The following is a 23,036-nucleotide window of genomic DNA, read 5'->3' as shown; positions in this document are numbered from 1 at the left end:
GACTAGCTTAACGGAAGCGGCAACGGTAGGTTTGGACCTGTGCAGTCTGTCTCTGCCATTATTCTTACGTTTTTTCTGAAGATCTGCTGTCGGATGGCTTACGGAAGCCATATCGAAATTCAAGTACTGAGAAAATATCTAGCTACAATAAGGGCCAGACGACGTATAGTTCTGGCATTGAACAGAGCACAAAAATGACAACGGAGGACATCGTGCTCTGGGCCTAAGCAAGTGACGCAGTAAGAATGAAAGTCTCGGTGTGGTATTTGCTTTCCACAGGGAAGACAATTGTTAACTTTTTCTGACATCAGTTAGAGCAAGAAAAAAGGATCCCCAACGGGGTACTTAGCTTCAGAAGACTTCAACTTCAATCTGGAAAACAAAAAACTCAGGTAGCGGCCGACTGGCACTCATGCGAACTGCTTCTGCTTCGGGCTCCTCAACAAGAAAGACTGATATAATGGAATCAGCTGCCATATTTTATACTATTGACAACCTGACATCAGTCCTGGAGCGATGGCAACCAACGCAGAAATACTAAGCCTCTGGCATTTGGGCCGACCGAGGGCTACCCTTGCAGGGATAATCCAAATGTGATGACTGCAAAAGTGAGACACGAAGAATATCTGATAGTGTGAGGATCCCAAACAGAAGCGTAGAGGCACCTGTTCTTTTGGAGGCTGGGGTATATTCCTGAAGGGAGGCACCTTATACCAGACCATGAAGTACCTCCTCTTGAAGATGCTTATCACCCAACAGTCTTGGGTGATGAGTTCCCAGAATGGAAGGGATAAGGCTAGGTGCTTGGAGAGGGCAGTGGTGCCCTGACTTCTTGAGGAGTCATGAGGAGGAGCCTGTCTGATCAGGAAAGGGCTGCTTAGCAAGCTGAGAAGAGGAGAAAGACGTAGGAAGAAACTGATGAGTTCATTTAGGCCTTTTTTGAAGTTTCGATTGTGGTTCTGAACTGCCTGTGTATAAAGAGTTGTTTTGCAGGGTAATTCCTGTGAAATTTAGGCACAGGAGATTCCAGAATGTGCTTAAGGTCTTTAAGTTCCTTAGTTTTCTCTAGCAGAGATTTGAATAGTTCTGCAGACAGCATACCAAAAAGGGCAGTGTTGTCCAAGGGGGCATCCATTAGTTTTGACTTAATGTCCTCCGGGAGGGGCTGAAGTCTTAGCTAGGCAAATCTTCTTAGGGCAAAAGAGGATGCTGCAGCTCTTGATGTTGCTTCTACAGCATCATAGCTGCATTTAGTAGAATGTCTGGCTACCCGAAAAGAGGTAGCAAAGACGGAGGATGCCAAGGCCTTGTCTTCAGAGTCTGGCTTGTCTGAAATTAGCTTTGAAAGTTGAGACAGGAATTCCAGACTATACCTGGTCAAGTGGGTCTGGTAGTTCAGAGCTCTGAAGGCCGGGGTGGCTGAGGTATAGACTTTCTTGCCCAGCCTACCTGTCTGCTATCCTTATCTGAATGGAGGAAGAAAGAAGTGATCTGGAGGCCTTATCAGAGGCTACTGAAATCACAGAAGGGTCTGTAACTGGGGCCTTAAAAAGAAAACTGCAGTCCTTAGGTACTTTGTAGTACCTGTTCGGCTTTTTTAGAGCTGGAGGCGGAGAGTCAAAATGAGTGGAAGTTGATGCAAAAGCATCTAAAAAGACTGGTATAACAGGAGGTATGGCTGAAGGGTTAGGGGACTGTACTTGGAGGTCATACCAACGTTTTTGGACCTCTGATGTCTGTGTACTGTCTCATTTGAAGTGGTCACACATCCTGGAGATTGTCTCCCCAAAAGAAATTTCCTCCATAGAAGATTCTGTTCCATTTGAATCTTCTGTAGGGGAGGCATAATCTAAAGGTGAGGGTCGGTAAGCCAGGCAGGAGGAGAAGCAGGGTGAACAGAGGAAGGCCTAAGCGCCTTGAAGGCCTTAAACAGGCCTTGTGTGAAATTTTGCCATTCCTTCTGAGGGTGGGGTGGGGGGTGGGGGGGTGAAACATGCTTATTTATTTGCATCTTCTTTGCTGGAGTATCCATGTGATGCGAAGAAGGTGGGCTGGACACAGGCCTACATTTTACCAAGTCCAAGTCGACGCCCTCTCTAACAACGATTTGAGTAACCCCCACTAGAGTCTTCAGACACAATAAGTATGGGCTGCCCCTGGACATCAGTAAACAATGTCCTAGTTGCCTGTCTGGATGTGCATAGATCCGGTACCAAGGCAGCCAGCAAAACACGCTTGGCGTGTTATTCCGGTTCCATGGCAGCACTTGTCTCCGAGCTCTCATGTGCTTCAGGAGGGACGTCCATATCGAGAGGTGCAGTTTCGGGCCTATGTTTTTTGGCCTTACGCTTAGAAAGCTCTGCCACTGGGTTCAAGGAAGATTCCATCACGCTCTTGGCTAAAAGCTTAAGATGTTGGTTTTCTAGGTAGAGCGTGAGGGAGGATAACTGACTTCGGAGGGTCTTAAGTACAAAAGACTGACAAATGAAGCAGTTTTGTTGTCATGCTGGGGTCTAAGGCAAAAGAGAGACTAGGAATGACTATCCTTATGTGGAATCTGTCTTCCACAGTCACATTTCCCTTTCCTGGATGACTTAAGACCCTCCGAAGTCAGTTATCCTCCCTCACGATCTACCTAGAAAACCAACATCTTAAGCTTTTAGCCAAGAGCATGATGGAATCCTCCTTGGACCCAATGACAGAGCTTGCTAACTGTAAGGCCAAAAAACATAGGCCTGAAGCTGCACCTCTCGATATGGACGTCTCTCCCATGCACTCAGGTCACTCCATAACAAGTACAAATATGACACTGTCAATGTCCATGTTGGTGTGAACGACCTGTGATGTACTTCCCTGGAATACATGAAAAGAGACATGGAAGAGCTCTCAGATCTTGTAGTCCAGGCAGGTATGACCCTAGCCCTAACTAGCATCCTGCCAACTCCCAGAATGAAACCGCAATACAATGACAAAATGACTGACTTCAACAATTGGCTAAGCTTCTGGTGTCATTCTAAGGGGATCCAGTATCTGTCTGCCTGGGATGACATGTTTGACAGACCACGATGCTTTGCCAGAGATGGCCTGCACCTGTCACCCCTGGGATTCCAGATACTGACTAAGGCTCTTGCCGCTCCTATAGTGCCTTTTTTAGCAAGTTTCAAATGACAAATTCATCATCATAACAGGAACAGGCAAGCAAAAACTGAGGGTAATGCTACTCAATGCTAGAAGTCTAAATCTCAAAATGTACTCACTCAAGGCACTCCTTAAAATGGAGAACATAGATATCTGTGCAGTGACTGAGACCTGGTTCAAGGCTCTAGAGAGCACCCCTGCATTACCAGGCTATAACTCATAACACACTTTTCAGCCATCTAACCTGGACCAGAACATCAAAGGCGGAGGTGTGATCATATTCATTAAGGATATCCACACCTCCAGGCTAGTTGCGCAGCATAATGCATCCGAGGTTATCCAAGTGCAACTAACTCTGGGAAAAATTGCAATCCAAATTGTAGTTTGCTACAGATCCCCCACCATGCCCCAGAATTCTCACTCCTCTTTTCTTGATATACTGGAAAATATTAGGGTTCAATCAAACACCATAATAATGGGCGATTTCAACTACCCCACCATTAACTGGGAAAGTACTCATGTACCAACTCCTTCGCTCAACGCTTTCTGGAATTCATAAATTTCAATGCCCTGGATCAACTTATCCACACCCCCACCAGGGGCAACAATATCCTAGACCTAGTCATTACCAACATGAGTGACCAGTGTTCCACACCTGAAATCAACTCCTCTTTGGTCTGATCCAACCATAAGCTAATCACCCTAGATATCCGCATCCCGCCCCCACCCACCATTACGGAAACCACAGTAAAAAATTTCTCCAAAGCCAACCTCATGCTACTTAAGACAGAAGTGGCGAACTTCATGACACCCATGCAGATGGACAATACAGTTACTACTGCTGAATCCTACACAAATGCACTCTATAAGCACTTACACAAGTGCATGGATCGTGTTATCCCAAACAGAACCAAGACACTATCCTCCAAAAAAAGGAAGCCAATCTGGTGGTCCCATACCATAAACAAACTCTACAACAAAAGGAAGAAACTGTTGCAAAAGAGAGTAAAATCCCATGTGTGGAGAAGCTCCCTGGTCAGCCTCAGTAAGTAGCTGAGATCCCTTATAAGATCCTCCAAAGCTAGCTACGAAAACAAAATCACCACTGATTCAAAGGGCAACCACAAAGCATTCTATAGCTATGTCAAGAATCTCAATGGCAACACCCAGATGTGCTCTGACTTACAGCACAACAGCACGAAAATTACAGGACCAACTGATATTGCCAACATCCTGGCAGATAGGTTCCCCTCTCACCCCCTAAAGGGCCCATATCTATACAGGAAGAATGCAGAGTCCCTGTAATCACATCTATGCAGGTAAAAGCTGCACTCTCTAAAACCAAAAACACAGCATCCATGGGACCGGACAACATTCCAGGCTGCGTTTTACATGAACTTCAGAATGAACTAGCTCCCCACCTAAGCACCATGTTCAATCAGTGTCATGTCAGGCTTTGTGCCCACTGAATGGCGCACAGCAACAGTTATCCCACTCCACAAAGGGGGAGCCACCACTGATCCTGGGAACTATCGCCCTATTAGCCTGACGAGCCTGATCTGCAAGGCCATGGAACGTATCATCATGGAACTCATAAACAAAGACATTGGTAACCTCCAAACTCTGGACCCCACCCAGTTCGGGTTTGTGAAAGGCAGATCATGCCTTCTGAACCTGACTGACTTCTTTGAGGCAGTCACCAAAGCCGTAGACGAGGGTAAGGAGGTTCACGCAGCCTATCTTGACCTCTCCAAGGCTTTCAACACCATCCCCCATTCTGCAATTATAGCTAAACTCACTAAACTAGGTATAAATCCCTACGTCACAAGATGGGTTGCCAACTGGCTCAATGACAGAACCCATACTGTAAAAGTTGCAGACTCCAAATCTGACTTCAAACCAGTGACAAGTGAAGTATCACAGGGTTCAGTCCTGGGACCTCTCCTGTTTGGTATCTACTTTTATGAAGTACAGGCTAACACAGAAGGCCTCTGGCTAATGAAGTTCACAGATGACTACAAACTAGGAGCCATAGTCGAGTCCCCAAATGATGTGGACATCCTACAGAAGGGCCTCACTGAGACAGATGCCTGGTGTCAAAGGTATGGCCTCAAGCTCAATACCAAAAAGTGCATTCTCATCCCCTTTGGTAAAAACTCTGTACCCATGAACTACCACATAAACAGCAGTCTACTTAACGATGAATGTGTGATAAGAGACCCTGGAATCCAGGTGGACAGCAGACTTTCCTTTGATAATAACATCGCCACAGTAATCAGGAAATCCTTCTATGTGGCACACCTCATCACAAAAGGGTTCTCATCCAGGAAAAAAGAGGTCATTGTTCACCTCTACTCGGCACTCATTAGACCCATTATAGAGTACAACGCCCCTTTTGTTATGTACCTCACAAGACATCTGCAGCAGCTGGAAAGGCCACAGAAATACCTCACAAAGAGGATTACTGGCCTTAAAGAGATGCCCTACACTGACCATCTCAAAAAAATCCAGTTTAACTCTGTAGCATATCGCCTACTCCGAGGAGATCTCTGCCTAACATATAAAGCTATGTTAAACCCAGAGCTGTTGGACATGCTACACCATGCTGGAGGGATAGATTCCTGTCCCAGAGACTTCCTATACTCTGGAACAAGCTACCCATCTATGTCAAGCAAAGTTCCTCATTAGCACTCTTCAAGAAAAATCTTGATGAGTGGACGGGAAATAGGAAATACACCCCGGGAATCACGTCTGTGGCTCTGCTCAACAGGGGCACAGGAAATTAACTTTCTTGAGTGGCATAAGCCAGGAAACCTTGTTGGCTAGGCTTACATAGGCCCTTGGGCTGATAGCCTAGTACCCACCTATGAACCTATGCACACATTTGTCAGTGGTTGTACACGTTTCTCAGTGGATGCACACATTTCACAGTATATGAGTGGATGCATTGATTTCTCAGTGGATGCATGCATTAAGCTCCATGTTGCCCCAGCAAACAAGCAGCAGTGTGGCACATACATCAGGGCTGCCTTCTTTCACACTTTTGTTTGTGCTAATCTTGAAGCCTTAGGCTCTTAGTCTGACTTTACTGTTTGAGTCATATGCTCTGAATAAAGATAAATCAACCCTTGCACTGGAAGATCTCAACAATCATAGATTCATAGGTTCATAGATTAGTACTAAGCTAACTGCCCTTGCGAGCCATTTTAAGCCTAGCCAATTATCCCTTGTGAGACTCAAACCCTGCACCTTGTGTTTGTAAGGCAAACACATTAACCATTAGGTCACCCTCCCAATGTGCAGCTTTCTCAGGACAGCAGTTGCTGAATGTTCTGGTGAGACATCCAGCTCTACATAAGTAAATCTCAGGCTCTGTGTATGGGTCTCTCCCTCTTAGTCATGTTATAAACTGTGCTGCCCTTTAGAATGTCAAGTTCTTTTCTGTCAAACATGTCTGTGTTGAACCTTCTGCTCATTACACCTCAGGGTAGTACAGCACAACATGGTTAGAACTTTAGGCAACACTGCTGAGTATCACATAGAAGGATGGACAGTCAGAAGACTGCAACATGACTAAAGCTTGTCCAGTCTAAAAATGACTTCCAGTTCCTACATCTTCCATACCACCAAGGTTCATCCAGTCAAAAAGGCAGTCGTGTAGAGATTTCTAATGTGATCCTCTGAAGCCAGAAGTTTGATTCAAGATTATGGCTAAAAGTAAGGTGCTTGTGTGTGTGTTGGGGGGCAGGCTTCAGTTCTCAGGTACTGTCTTACACATGATGGCATGCCGTCTTTTCCCAGTCTAAATCAGCCTCCACTTACAATATTCTACAAAGGGAAGTAGAAGTTTGGGAATGTTTGGATGGATACAGTGGTGAAGTAACCCTAATGTTTTAGAATTGGAGAGTAGGCTTAGCTACATGGCAGTGGCTTCCACAGCAAAGCTTTCCTATTTACAATACAAGCTGTTGATGGTGTTATACCTTCTGAGCTCTTCTGACCTACACAGAATCAAGACAGATTTCATACAACAGCTGGCTAAACCTGGAGGACTGCAGAGGACCTTGAGAAAGGACAGCCAGAAATGTTAAATAAATGTCTCAGCAGGGGCATACAGCTGGTCCAAGATCGAAAGGTGAGAGATTTCTGTTCTGCAAAAGCAAAATGTAACCTAGACCCAGCAGAGTTGACTACATTTTAATATGACTGCTTCCACAAATGGGCCAGGTTAATAAATGTGCCAGTCATGTGAGACTGTTAACTTCTTTGAAAAAAAAACAGTGGTGGATATGTAGGCTGATCTGCTGGCTGCCAGGTATGGCTCTTAAGAGCCGTATGACTAAGACTTCTTAGATATAAGAGCCGTATGACTAAGACTTCTTAGATATACACAGCAGTTAAAGAACAGATGGTTTTCTTTTCCACTGCAGTTCTGGGACAGACAACATTCAGCAACTGGAGAGGTGACCAGGAACAACCTTCCTTCCAAAGGATGGGTGAGCTGGCTTGAATCATTTATAACCATCCTCTCCCACACCCAGTTCCTCCAGCATTCAAGCCACTACTCCATCTCAGACTGTCAGGGTAGTATCACAGTCAGGACTTGGCACTTCTGTCCCACACAGCTGGGCTCACATAATCTGGATATTCAACTTCCTGTTTTCCGTTACATACCTTCACCCAGCATACCTCACACAAACCATTTTTACAGTCCCAGAAAAAATATCCAAAATGGTCCCAGCCACAATTGTTAACATTAAGATAAAAAAAGAGAGACAGGGCACATTCTTCAACTTGTCCTAGTTTGGTGTTATTACAGAAAAAGACAGACATGGAAAGGTTACATTAACTGAATGGAGTCCTATTGCCTCATGCTCCACTCTTGAAGGCTGCAGGGTATAAGAATCCAGCATTAGGGTTTGCAGACCTGCTTCCCCTACAATACAGACTCAGTGGTGACAGCCATTATTTAAATTTGCTCTGACTGAAGTTGCATAAGAACATTCTAGATAGCAAGGTCCTAAGTCTACCCGGTTATTGTGTAAACTTGGGTTATAGGGACAACAGGGATGTTATACAAAATTTAAGGGGAGTGTTACAATGTTGACTAGATTGCTGATATCAGTGACAGATGTTTTGAATTGCATGTATTTCTATCATGCTATGCTTCTACGTTTTTTTTTTGTATACTGCAATTAATCTGAATTTGTTTTGGTATTGCTACCTTACATACGCTTAAAAATAACTGGAACAACAAACTCTCCAAAATGAAAAAACAACACAGGCTCCGATTTGGCTAGAATAACTCCAAAAACGTTTAATGTGAAGCGCTTTTCATCTTCCACCTTTGGAAGACTTCATAAGACAAAATAAAAAAACTTCATACACAGTTTTAAAGTGGTGCTGCGGTAGCGTTGTCGCCTCACAGGAAGACACTGTCCGGTTCGATTCTCAGCTAGAGCGTCTTCTGCGTGGAGACATGCATGAATGGGCGTACCTTCGTTGAAGGTTGTGCATCAGGGCTGGCAACTCGGCACGTAAAAATCAACTACCAATCATTAGCGGACCGGATTTCTGCTGCGGCGACCCCCTAACCGGGAAAAGCCGAAAGACACAACAACAACACAGTTTTAAAGTGAAAAAGGCGCCAAAGCAAAGCACAGTAATTGAATTCAGCCACCATTCAATTAAATAATTAAATACTAAGTTAAATAATTAAAAGTGTTCTGCATCAAAAACATTTTTCTTGTTTTAAAAAGGCTCATGTCATCAAAATAAAATCATTCATTTAAAACTTCTGTTTAAAACTTCCATTTTAGAAAAAACAAGATGCAAAACTGTACTCTAACAAAGTACAGAAATACTGAATGAAAAGCATAAATGTAGGAAAACTTCAAAATACAAGTCAAAGATGTGACCTCGTTTACACCATTATTACTATTTTCCTTACACTCCAAGCATACATTTAAAATTATACTTAAAACTACGTTTTCCTACATTTACGCTTTTCATTCAGTATTTTTGTACTTTATGTTAGAGTACAGTTTTGCATCTTGTTTTTTCTAAAATGGAAGTTTTAAACAGAAGTTTTAAATGAATGATTTTATTTTGATGACATGAGCTTTTTTAACACAACAACAAGGTTTTTGATGCAGAACACTTTTATAGGATCATAGGTTCATAGGTTAGTACTAGGCTAAATGCCCTTGCGAGCCATTTTAAGCCTAGCCAATTATCCCCTGTGAGATTCAAACCCTATACCTTGTGTTTGTAAGGCAAACACCTTAACCATTCGGCCACCCTCCCAACCTTTATTTAACTTAGTATTTAATTAGTTAATTGAATGGTGGCTGAATTCAATTACTGTGCTTTGCTTTGGCGCCTTTTTCACTTTAAAACTGTGTATGAAGTTTTTTTTCTTTTGTCTGAAGAAGTCTTCCAAAGGTGGAAGACGAAAAGCGCTTCACATTAAACGTTTTTGGAGTTATTCTAGCCAGATCGGAGCCTGTATTGCTACCTTACATGACAGGGCCCCTTTCTCTAGCATGTTCCAGGATTTCCCTTCTTCTTTCTTTCCTTTCTAACCTGCTTACAAATAAACGTAATTAAAAATAAAACGTTCTTCTTTGGTCCTAAGCCCAGTATAACAAGATCAGCTATGGTCACCCAAGGAATACACGTACATCACATGTGAAAACAGATCAATGTCTACAAGTGACATGCTTATCAGTGTGTAGGCAGGAAATCATGTGGTTACTGTTCTTTTATCAGTAACACATGACTTGTAAAATGATCAATCACCTTGTACTTTAAGTGCCAAATTACACTCCTTCTTCCAAATAATTCATTACCAGGTGCATGGACTCAAAACTGCCCATCAAGTTCTTCAGCATTTACAATGACACGTTTAAAATTAAAATACAAAAAAAACAGTAGAGTGTTATAACACAAATAAAAGAACTGGAAATGGGATCTACAGAAAAGGTTAGGAGCAAACTGCATAGAAAAAAATAGAAAACGTGGGAACAATACACAGAAAAAAGTTTTTGAGAAGGAATGAGGTTTAAGAAAAGGCAGGAACTGAACAATTTATGTACTGCTGAATCGATTATATTGTATAGAAGAATATATAGCATGTATAATATTTGCAAATGTGAACTTGTTAATATGGCTTCTTTACTGTTACATAAATTTAAGTCTGCTTATGTCACAAGTGATAATTCAATAAAGGTATTTTTTTAAACATGCAGAACAAACAGCTTACAGTACTTATTAAACAATCTCTCCAGGTGAAGAGAAGCAGCAATCTCAGGTGAAGGAGTTTAAGTAACTTGCCAAAAGAAAAAATTGTGGTATCCCTTGAAGTCTCAGAAAACCCAGTATGCAACCTATACTGTGTCAAAAAACAAACCAGGCAGAAACTTAGCAGTGTGGATGGTGTGAAGTTCACTCCATGAAATATGTTATGTATCTAGTTTACTAATAAAATTCAAACTTTGAAATACGTACTACAAAATAATAAAATAGTAAATAGTCCACAATTGAGTTAAAAAATGGAATATCCCTTTACTGAAACACACAAATGTTTGTGCATTTCAATAAAGGATATTTCATTTTTTTTAACACAACTGTTAACTACCTACTATTTTATTATTTTGTAATACGTATTTTAAAGTTCAATTTTTATTAGTGAACTAGGTGCATACCATATTTCAAGGAGTGAGCTCTCACCCTCCACACTGCCCAAGTTTCTGCTTGGTTAGTTTAAGTAACTTGGGGTCCTGAGTGATGAGAGGCTCAAGAGACCATCAGTGGAGGGGTGCAACACTGGCAGTACTGCAGCTGCTGTACTGCTACTTGGTGGCAAAGCAAGAGACGTGTCACAGGATGAAGTGTCCAAATTTACTGATCATTCAATGCCCCCATCCACAACTACGGTCCTGAGCTTTCAGAGGTGAGTGAAAAAATTAAACTGCAGACACAGGTGGCGTAAATGAGGTCCCTCTGTAGTGATGCCAGGCTTACCCTCTGTGAAACAGTGAAGATCTCCACAATTCATGTGCACCATGCAGTGCAATCACTATTCCTCCATGCTGACAGAAGCCATTTGAGGTGATATGGGCACCTTCCTGAGGAAGTCATCTCGATGCATTCCATGCAAGATGTTCCACGCAGAGCACAATAAGAGAAGATCCCAGGGAAAATCCAGGTAACATGCTGCAGGGATTACACCTCTCAGCTTGTCTGGAAATGTTAAGGAACCCCATAGGATGATGTAGAGCTAGAGAAGTCTGGTCTGCCCCACTTAGTTTGCTACCACTGCAAGCCTTGCAAGGACAAGGTTAGAAAGTGATGATGCTGAACGATATTATTTATAAAAATATTGATCCGTCTAGTTTGGCATAGCCAATTACATCAGATGGACTAAGACCATACTTGTTTACACACACTAGCCAACAGACCCAGTGACTGTCCTTGTTCAGTGGTGCCAACATTACCTGTTGCTGCAGACTGCGAAGGTCAGTGATCTCTTTCACATCATCATCATGAAGCCGTTTAAGTTCCTCACACGACTGCTTGAGATGGTTGTGCTCCCGCACCAGCTGGGTGTTCTCTCTTTTCAAGTTGTCCACATTCTCCTTCAGTTGTGCTTGGTCACTCAAGAGGCGGGTGTGTAATGTACTGCAACATCACAAAATAAATAATTCAGGGAATTAAGTACATTGTATAATAATCACAGCAAAATATAAACTAAGTACTGTATGACGTCTGCAAAAAATGACCACTGGACATAAACCTACCACAATCTCAAAATTACTGCATTACAAAAACAAACACAAAATCCAATGTGTACCTATCTCGTAAGCAGTTCTGATCACATTGGACCGCATCCAAACCCACATCTGGGACAACAAAGTGTAATTCATCAGCCTGCTTGTTTGGATAACAGAGTTAACAAAAAAACAGTAGGATTCAATGCACTATCCGACACTGCCTAATAAACTTATGGTGCAAGAAGCCCCCTCATCTTTAAGGGGTTATGACAATATTAAATTACACAAGACCACAATTCTCCTTAACAACATTTGAAAAAGCTTTCAACAAACTCAGTCAAGCAGCATGGAAAAACTTACTTAAAAAACATTACATGTGGTTAAAAACCAAAATTTAAGAAAAGAGTGGAAAAACTACTGCAAGCGTGCAAATGTTTCTTTTTTTTATTTTTAAAGCATGAGATTTTGTGGTGCAACAGTCTTAGCTGCTTGTACACATTCATCATACGTAGAAAATAACCCACTCACATTGGTAGCCTGGAAAGAAAAGCAGAAACTGAATGGACTGGTTGACAGACAGAGCCGAGACACCAATGAGCATACATGAAAGTCAGTTTTTAGAAACACCTTTTTATAGGTTAGCCCATACGGGTTTCATGTATTCATAGCTCTTTTTACCAGAGGTTTCAGCAACCAGAATGTGTTTCAGTAATTATTTAATGCATGACCAGGCTCAAAGGAAGGCAAAGTTATTTCTTCCAAGAAGAGCGTCAACTACCATGTAGGAAAGATGCATCTTCTTGGAAGCCTCAGATGGCGCATACTCTCTACAAAATCTGGCATACAAGCAGAAACTTTAGAAGTACTTCCATGGATAAATTTGTTGTTTGAAATAGAAATGTCCGAGATAATCCAACTACCATGGATCTATGACAGTTCAATGGCCATTCATGGCAGACCAATACACTTTTTACACTCTCTGAATGGCTTCTCCAGTGCAAGGGCTGTTAATCAAACCTCAGTACCTGAATCGCAATACGAACGCCATCAGACAGGTCTCCTGACCTGTAAAAAGTTTAACATCTGGTTACAAAAGGAATCCCTGTTAAAAATCAAAATTCTACCCTCACAATTGACAGATTTGGAGTTCTGAAATGGGATGAGATGCACCATCCCCCTGACTCAATGAGGACCTCTGCAGAGGTAAGGGCTATGGAAGAAGAGCAGACACTTAACCAAGTGTGACAACTAAGGTTGCCGTGGCCAAGCAGAAGCCAAGAAAACGAGACTGACTCCTCCTTGCTTCATGTTGCAACACACTTTCTACATCACATGAAAAGGAAGGAATGCACAAAATAAGGTTTGTGTCCATGGAAATAAGATGCATTAAATTTCTCTGCAAAGTGCAAAGAAACAAGGAACAAAGATACAAAAGTTTAGTATTGATTGAGGAGATGTGTGTCACACAGAATTACTTCTTGTATGCCTCAAATTTATACAATATCCTGCGAAGTCCATGGATCTGGTTTTCATTCAACAGCCAGATTTATTTGTGTGCTTAGGAAAGTCTGGTATGTGATTCTGCAGGTCTGGGAGGCATATAGTAAACAGTTGCAAATTGTGCTGAATGACCCAATACAAGACTGAAGGTGTCTCAGATCTGGTGGCTTCCTGCTTGCTGATGTACCTGTGATGCAGAAGGAAACTGTCCGAAACTGTTAAGGCTCTGTATATGTCTTTGATTTCTTTCAGGTAAATTTGCAGAGACCTGTTTTGCAGGGACCATTTGCCTTGCACAGGGATGCCTAAAGAGTGCTCTCCCAAGAAAAGTCCAAAGTATTTATTGTCACCTACTGAACTATGTCACAGTAAAGAAGGACATCCCTTTTATAGGGTGACTGGCTCCACCCACCAAGGTAAAGCCTTCTTTATTAAAAACAACAAAGCTTCTTTGAATTCTTTATAAATGAGAAGAAAAATACATAATTTTCTTTAGGAAACTTGATGACTGGCTTCATGCATTGCTGGGAATTCACTGCTGTCTTTTTTTGTGTCTTGCAAAAGGGACAAGAAGACTCGAGTAAGATACACAGCCCAAAGCCTTACTGAAGAAACAAACGTGTCATGATATTCTGATTCTGCAGTAAGATATAAAGAGCAGAGCCTCACTGTATAAATAAGCAAGTCATGATATTCTGAAACTGTGGTAAGAAATACAGCCAAAAGCCTTACCGTAATGGCCTATTGCAGAAACAAACACACCATGACATTGTGAATCTGTCGTAAGATATACAGCCCAATGCCTTACTGTAATGGCCTGTTGCAGAAACAAACACACCATGACATTCTGAATCTGTCATAAGATATACAGCCCAAAGCCTTACTGTAATGGCTTGTTGCAGAAACAAACATGTCAGGATATTCTGAATCTGCATTAAGATATACAGCCCAAGACTTTACTCTATAAATAAATGGTCTATATCACTTTACTGAACACCCTAAATATCGAATACCTTTTAGAGAACCCTAACAGTCGAACTCTTACTACAGCGAATGATCATTTAAGCAAAAGTTTTCTCAGGGTAAAAAAAAATGCTTGGCCAACCAAGCAACCATAACAAAAATCACAAATTGTAAAACCCACCCAGTTGGGGGGGTCTGGGGGGGCAGCTAACCCTCCCACACACACACACACACATACCCCCAACTAAATATACCAACTCCAATTCACACTACAATGGGGAAAAGGGCAAATTTCTGATAATGGCCCACTGTTTGTTTTCACTGGCAAAAATTTTGCTTAAAGAATCGTTTGCTGTATTAAGAGCTCAACGGATACAGTTCGACTAAAAGGTATTCGATATTTAAGGTGTTCAATAAACTGATACAGACCCAGAAATAAACATGTCATGATATTCTGAATCTGTGGTAAGATATACAGCCCAAAGCCTTATTGTAGAAATAAACAAGTCATGACATTCTCAATTTGCACTAAGATAACACAATCAAAAGCCTTACTGTAGAAACAAACATGTCATGATATTCTGAATCTCCGGTAAGATACACAGTCAAGATATTCTGAATTTCAAACGGTTGCACTTCAGACTAAAGAACTTTCACCTGAGCAGAATCCTGACAGTACCCAGATAGGTCAATGAAGCTGTACATACCATAGCTAACTTGTGAAAATTACTGTGGTCCCTATGAACTGCATCAAAAAGACTGTCAGACTGATGTGTTCAGCTATAGTTACTGGGATTAGCCTACTATTGGAACAAGAATGGGAAGATAGTTACGTTCAGTTTCCTAGCTGTGCAAAGCTTAAATGGCTGAGTTACAAAATAGAAATCATGAGATACCTGAAAGTTGAGGCACCATCTGTGAGATGGCCATGCTGAGTATTATAGAAAGCACTCTCCATTTCCAATGTTGCCATCTAGAACCTTCTTACTACAGACAGTAAAAACAGCTTTCAAACTTACTTTACCTGAATTTCAATGAAATGGCGAATTTCGTACTTGGTGTACAAGGCCATCCCATTTTGAGTAGCACAAACAGCCTGGAACAACATGTCATCTTAAAGTGAGAGGCACACAAAGTATGGACTTTCAGAGACCTTGTGACCCAGGTGGACAGTAGTCTCTCCTTTGATAGTCACATCACCACAGTAGTCAGGAAGTCCTTCCACGTGGCACACCTCATCATAAAAGGGTTCTCATCCAAGAAAAAAGAGGTCATTGTTCCCCTCTACTCGACACTCATTAGACCCATTATAGAGTACAACGCCCCTTTTGGAATGTACCTCACAAGACATCTGCAGCAGCTGGAAAGGCCACAGAAGTACCTCACAAAGAGGATTACTGGACTCAAACAAATGCCCTACACTGACCGCCTCAAAAAACTCCAGCTTTACACTGTAGCATATCGCCTATTCCGAGGTGATCTCTGCCTAACATATAAAGCTATGTCAAACCCAGAGCTGTTGGACATGCTACACCTAAAGAAATCCCAATCCCTCCGGGCTACACACTCTAGGGACCTAAACCTTGTCACCACAATAAACAGGACATGCTGGAGGGATAGCTTCCTGTCCCAGAGACTTCCCATACTCTGGAACATGTTGAGCAAAGCTCTTCATTAGCACTCTTCAAGAAAAATATTGATGAGTGGATGGGAAATAGGAAATACACCCCAGGTATCACTTCTGTGTCTCTGCTCGACAGTGGCACAGGAAAATAACTTTCTTGGGTGGCATAATCCAGGGAACCTTGTTGGCTAGGCTTGTGTAGGCCCTTGGGCCGATAGCCTAGTACCTACCTATGAACCTAAGAGCACCTGATTCATTACAAACAGTCTGATGTGATAGGCTGAGAAATTTGGAATGGAACTGTGGTTTCCGTGGCAGTTATGCACTATAATATTCAGTTACTGTTTGTAAAACAAAATTTGTCTGTAATTAATGGCTTAATTGCACTTATCAATCAGTTCAGAGAAAGAAGATATAAACATTGCTTCATTGGTGTCCAGCAGACTTTTTTTCTCTCTCTCTGAATTAAGTCTACAGAAAAATCACCTACACGTGTGTATGAGCCACTAAAAAAATCTTTATCCTGTGTAGAACTGAGGAAGCAACAATACTCAGACACTGACAAGAACCAAAGAGAATGCATGACAATGTTGTCCATATTTAGGATTTTCACATTGCCTGTCTCAGCACCTTTTTAAATACAAGGAGTGCTCTGGTCCTAGCATGGAAATATGAAAAGCTTAAAAAATTCATCTAGGACTCATCTGGTAAACCAAAGGGTAAGGATCTATTTTTACCCAATCTTCCCAACATAATATACTTGCCTTGTTATGTTAATGTCCTGTCACCAGGTAGCTGAAAAGGTGGACAGTTCTCAAGCTACATAAAGTTTTACTACAAGGGTAGCATTAGTAGAAATCTGTACTCCAACTATGGATACCTAAGGATCAGCATCTGGATTACCTTTCCAGGCCTGACTAGACAAGAGGCTGACTGCCTGCTGTCGACCTCCAAAGGAGTTTGCAGAGGAAGAAATGGAGTCAAACCTAAGTTCTAGGTTCGAGTTGGACAAACCTGGGTCTCAGCTTATCCTAGACCTACATACCCCTTCCTGAATAGTGGGTGCCAGTGCTATTTATACAGGAAACCTCGTGCCACAAAGTACAGTTTTGTACCTACCAAAAATGTACATGTTCGAGTCCTAATACAGCTGCAGTCATAACAGATGGGTTGTCCTGCCGTCAGGCGGGTCCTCGGTCGGCCGAATTCCAAAGTCTAGGTCCGGTGTTGGTTGTCGTCGCTTCTTCCCTGACGTCAGTGCGACAGGGGTATAAAAGAACCAGCCAACGCCATTTTCTTCAGTTTTTCTTGCCCCAGATGTCAGGTGCCCCCAGTAGAAAGGCAATACATAAATTTATGCAATAATGCCAAGCAGTAAAATCAAAAAACAGTAGTTGTCAGCAAATACACCATAAAAGAATACCCCAATCAGGTTGTATGATGAGGTGTTAGCCATTAGGCCTGTTCCAGAGGGGAAGGAGGGAGGGAAACTTGGACTGCAGCTGTATTAGCACTCGAACATCTACATTTATGGTAGGTACAAAACTGTACTATGTTCATTGTGCATACAGCTGCAGTCATAACAGATGGGCAGAATACCAATGCTAAAATAAGGGTGGTAGGCCCTAGGTGGAACTAGGAGGAGCCAGGATGCCCTGCAAAACTGCAGTGGCAAAACCTGCTCTAGATTTGGAGTATAAAGGCAGGTGATAGTGCTTGGAGAAAGTATGCACAGAACTCCCAAGTGGCAGCTTCCAAAATATCTTTGGTAGGAACCCCCCTGAGGAAAGCTGCAGAGGTAGCTGTGGCCCTAGTGGAGTGAGACCTGATGCCTGCAGGTACAGTTTTACCATGAAGAGAGTAACAAAAGCGTATGCAGTGGGCTATCCATTTTGAGATTGTCTGTTTGGAAATAGGCTTCCCTTGAGCCCCTGTAGCATAGGACACAAAGAGTTGCTCTGATTTTCTGAAAGGCTTTGTTCTGTCCAAATAATAACGTAGTTGCCTGTGAATGTCCAAAGAATGTAGTAGCCTCTCCCCTTTGTTTTAAGGATTGGGGTAAAAGGTAGGTAAGTGGATAGCCTGATTCAAGGCTACCCTGGATACTACCTTTGGCATAAAGGAAGGGTTGGTTCGTAAGGAAACTCTGTCCTGATGGAAAATGATGAAAGGTTGCACAGCCATGAGGGCTTGTAGTTCAGAAACCCTGTGAGCTGAGGTGATAGCCAGCAGGAAGGCTGTTTTCCAGGACAAATATTGTAGTTCTGTTGAGGCAGCTGGCTCGAAAGGAGGCAAAGTCAGTTTCTCTTGAATGAAATTGAGATCCCAAGCAGGCAATGGTTGTTTCCTTGGGGGTTTTATATTCTTAGCCCCTCTGAGGAACTGTCTTAAGAGGGGGTGAGAGAATAAAGGAGGATCAGTGTTGTATTCTGCAGAAATGGCTGAGGCATGGATTTTGATGGAAGAGAATGAAAGTCCACTGCTTAGCATCTCAACTAGGTACTGTAATATTTGAGGTAAATTCAGTATTCCAGGGTTCTGGCCCTTTTTCTCATTCCAAGCACAAAACCGTTTCCATTTGGCGGAGTAGGCTTTTCTAGTAGAAGGTCTTCTGGCCTCCAAAATGACATCCTGCACCTCCTTGGAGAGTAGGGTCTGTTGTGATTTTAAGAAATCTTCCATGCGGCTACATTGAGTGTTTTCAGCTGACTGTGAAGAGTTTTGAAGTTGTGCTGAGTCAGTAGAAGAGGCATTAGAGGCAGGATCCATGGTGGGGAATGCGTCAGGCTCCTCAGGAGTGGGTACCAGTGTTGCCTTGGCCAGTCTGGAGCGATGAGAATCATCTTTGGTCTGTCTGCTCTGGTTTTTAATAGAACTTTGGGCAGCAGAGGAAGAGGTGGAAAGGCATAAACTGTCAATGTTGTCCAACTGAAAGAGAGTGCGTCCACTTTCCAGGCCTGTGGATGAAAGGTCCTTGAGCAGAATTTTGCCAATTGGTGATTTCTGTGGGAGGCAAAGAGATCTATGTCTGGCCTTCCCCATGCTTGAATTATCTTTGAAAAAATTTGAGGATGCAACTTCCATTCATGTGGATCTGTCATATTTCTTCTTAGGTTGTCTGCCAGCGTGTTTTCCTTGCCTGGCAGGAACTGTGCTTGAAGCTTGATTTGCAATTCTAGAGCCATGTTCCAAAGAGACATGGCTAGCCTGCATAGGGGGTATGAATGGGTTCCTCCCTGTTTGTTTATGTACCACATTACTGTGGTGTTGTCTGTCCTTATCAATAGCTGGCCTGGATGCAGCAGGTCTTTGAAAGTTATAATAGCATTTGTTACTGCTAGCATTTCCTTTTGATTGATGTGTAGGTGCTTTTCCTTTTGGGACCATCTGCCCTGAATGCACCGATTTGTCATGTGCGCCCCCCCCCCCCCCCAGGCGTAATCCGGGGCGTCTGTTGTGATGATTTGACTTGCTTGAGGCTTGCAGAATGGGAGACCTGTGTTTCTTTGGCATGCTTGAGCCCACCACAGAAATTCCTTTTGAAGACATGGAATTAGTGGTATTAATGTTTCCAAGCTGTGGCTGTGCTGAGACCATAGGTTTTTCAGGTACCATTGAAGTTTCCTCATATGCAGCTTTGCACATGGGATTAGTAGGATGCAAGATGCCATGAATCCCAGAGCCTGCAGGATTTTCCTTGCAGTCAGCCTGGTGAAAGTTGCCATTTTTCTGAAGTATTGTGTTAGTTGCCCTTGTTTCTCTGGCGTGAGGTAGGCCATCTGGGTGTTTGTATCCAAGTTGGCACCCAGGAAAATTATTGTTTGAGAGGGTAGTAGCCTTGATTTCTTTTTGTTGACTGTGTATCCCAGGGAATTCAACAACCTTGTTACAAAAGCCAGATGTTTCAGAAGTATGTGCTTGCTGTCCGCTTGGATCAGGCAGTTGTCCAGATATGGGTATATTTGTATCCCTTGCAGTCTGCAGTAGGCAATTACTGATGCCAGGCATTTCGTGAACACTCTGGGCGCAGTAGATAAGCCAAAGGGCAATGCAGAGAATTGATAATGTGTTGAACCTGCAAGAAATCTGAGGTATCTTCTGCAATCTTGTCTGATTGGGACATGCAGGTATGCCTCCTTGAGGTCCAATGTTACCAGCCAAGACTCCTTGCCCAGCATGGGAAGAAGCTGCTGCAATGTGAGCATCTTGAATTTTGGCACGAGTAAAAAAGTGTTTAGGATGGATAGGTCCAAAATAGGTCTCCAGTCTTTGCCCTTCCTTGGTACCAGGATTAGTCTGGAATAAAAACCTTGACCCTGTTCTTGTGCAGGTACCTCTTGAATAGCTTTCATGTCCATGAGATCTGAAATTTGTTTTTGTGCCTCTGCCCTTTGATTGTGTGGCAGGTTTGGCATGCCTCTCATTTTGGAAGGGCGTGAAAATGGAATCTGTAGCCTCCATTTATAATGTCCAGGATCCATTTGTCTTTTGTGACAATATGCCAATTTTTTGAAAACAGTGCCAGTTTTCCACCTAAAGGTGCTGCCATTTGAGCCTTGCTTGGCATGCAAAGGGGGAAGTCATTGGTTCTGCTTTCTGAATGGCTGTGAACTATCCTCACTACCTCTTTGGGTAGGTGCTTGCCATTGTCTGCCTCTAAACGATCCTTGAGATTGCCCTCTACCCCTCGGGTGCCTGTATCTACCTCTTTGGGGTCTGTCCGTGGCTGGAAAGGACCAATTTTTTGAAGGCCAATTTCTACTGAAACGTGGAGGTTGTACCTGTAGGAAATCTTTCACTGTTTGCATTGATTTTGCCTTTTCCTCCATTTTCTTTAATACCTCCTCAGCTTTAACATCAAACAATACATCCTTTTGCAGAGGTGCATCCAGTAATTTAGCTTTGACATGATCTGGTAAGGTTTGCTCTTTGAGCCAAGCATGTCTACATATGACTGATCCTGTAACAGCAGCTCTACATGAGGCTTCTAAAGCATCAAAACCACATTGCAAGGTATGTTTACCTACTTGCTCTGCACTATGTATCAAATCCTGCAACTCCTTCAAATCTGGTTGTTCAGGTTGTGACAATTCGTTTCTCAACTGTGATAACAGAAACTGTTGGTACTTTAACATATGTAACTGGCAGTTTAAAGCCCTCATGGATAAGGTGGCTGAGGTGTATACCTTTTCCCCCCACCTTTCTAAAGCTCTGGAATCCCTCTCTGAAGGTAATGGATTTTTAGCAGTGGAGGCCTTAATTCCCTTGGGGCCCTGTGAGATAGTCTCTGGGTCAGCCGCATGGCTTTTGTATAGGAATTGGTGTGAGTCAGGAACCCGGTAATACCTGTCAGGCTTGACTGGAGCTGGAGGTAAAGAATCTGGGTTGAGGCAGGACTCTGAATACACATCATCAAGGATATCTAAGACAGGAGGTATAGCCAGAGGCCTGTGCTGAGGGAGCAAGAGAAAATCCCTAAGCCTTTTCTTGGAGTCTGAGTACTCTTGGCCTTCCCAATGGAAGTGTTCCCTCAAGGTATGCAAGGTTTCCCCAAAAGAGTAATCCTCAGGGGGGGGGAGACAGAAGGAATGGACTCCTCTGCATCAGAATCTTCAAAAGGGGAGTATGAATGTTCCTGGTCATCAGAATGTTCTGAAATAATGGAGACCTGGTCCGAGGAGGGGGATTCTTCCTCCACTCTGGGCCTTTTCTCTGGTGGGGGTTGAGAACCCCTGATAAGAGTAATTAAGTCCTCAGCCATTTTGAGCATCTGCTTTTTAGGCATGGGGCCTTGAGAAGGGCCCTGTGGGGTTTGTTTTTTAGAATGCATGGCTGTCTTAGACTTAGTGAAAGCCTTGATGGAAAAAGAGGAGGAAGGCCTGAAGACACCTTGAGAGGAGGCAGACCTGTCTAAACTCTGAGTTTCACCGCCAAGAGTGGCTTCGGTATCTGTAGTCAGGGTGTGGGCCGAAGAGCCTGCGACCTCGGGTACAGAAGACACCACCAAAGAAGTGTCGTTGGTAGTCAGGGGCTGCGTAGCCGTCTCGCGGAAAACCGAATCGCCCAGAGTCGACTTTGGCGTGGTGTCGGTAGAGGCCGTGGACCTCGTGTGTCGGTCCTTATCTTTGCATCTTTTAGTCAAAACTGGTGTCGGAGTATCTGACGACATTATGTAGTTAAATTTTTTGCCAAAAAAGTGCTGGGCGAACTCCGCCCAACGCTTAATGGTGCGTTTGTTGAATGTAGCACAGAAACGACAGGCCGAGACGTCGTGGTCTGGGCCTAAGCAAGGAATGCAGAGGGAATGAAAATCCTTATGCGGTATTTGCTTCCCACATGAAATACAATTATTAACTTTGTCTGACATCGGTCTGAGGCAAGAAAAGTTTCCCCAACGGGGTACTTAGCTTTCAAGAAGACTTCGGTTGCAGATATTCGTAATCTCAGGAGCTGGCCGACCGGCACGTGCGAACTGCTTCTGCTTCGGGCACCGCGCGGCAAGAAAGACTGAAGAAAATGGCGTCGGCTGGTTCTTTTATACCCCTGTCGCACTGACATCAGGGAAGAAGCGACGACAACCGACGCCGGACCTAGACTTTGTAATTCGGCTGACCGAGGACCCGCCTGACGGCAGGACAACCCATCTGTTATGACTGCAGCTGTATGCACGATGAACATCAAGCTGGTAGCTTAAGTACCTCTGCCCAAAACAGTAGAACAGGACAAATACAGAAAAAATAGTCCTGCTGATGAGTAAACACAAATGTTTTAAGTTTCTGCTGCAATGACCCTCTCCGAGTAAGAGGATCTAAGGGGTACTCTGACTGGCTAATGCATTTGAACTTCTTCGATACTTCACATTAACTACTCAGAAGTAAATCATACTTCACTTACAAACTTTTTAATGATAATATCTAACAGACATTCTCCAATAACTCCTACATCTGCCACTGGACATTTCAATTGGGAGCACAATACTACTGGTCAAGAAACATGTAACAACTTCAAAGAATCCTAGGTCAACAATACAACCTGTA

General features: G+C 43.0%; 1 protein-coding gene across 1 annotated transcript in view; it reads right to left on the bottom strand.

Moving 5' to 3' along the window:
* The window catches only part of DLG5 (discs large MAGUK scaffold protein 5), a 3,463,687-nt gene that overhangs the window by 2,806,429 nt on the left and 634,222 nt on the right, over window positions 1-23,036 (bottom strand). The window contains exon 6 of the mRNA XM_044055764.1: window positions 11,637-11,820. Within this exon, the coding sequence (XP_043911699.1) occupies window positions 11,637-11,820 (184 nt within the window). The remainder of the gene's footprint in view (window positions 1-11,636; window positions 11,821-23,036) is intronic.

This window comes from Protopterus annectens, chromosome 14.part0, assembly GCF_019279795.1.
Source record: "Protopterus annectens isolate FY-2018-M chromosome 14.part0, PAN1.0, whole genome shotgun sequence".
Classification (NCBI taxonomy): domain Eukaryota; kingdom Metazoa; phylum Chordata; order Ceratodontiformes; family Protopteridae; genus Protopterus; species Protopterus annectens.
Note: the sequence above shows the minus strand (reverse complement) of the source record. Positions and strands in the feature narration are given on the sequence as shown.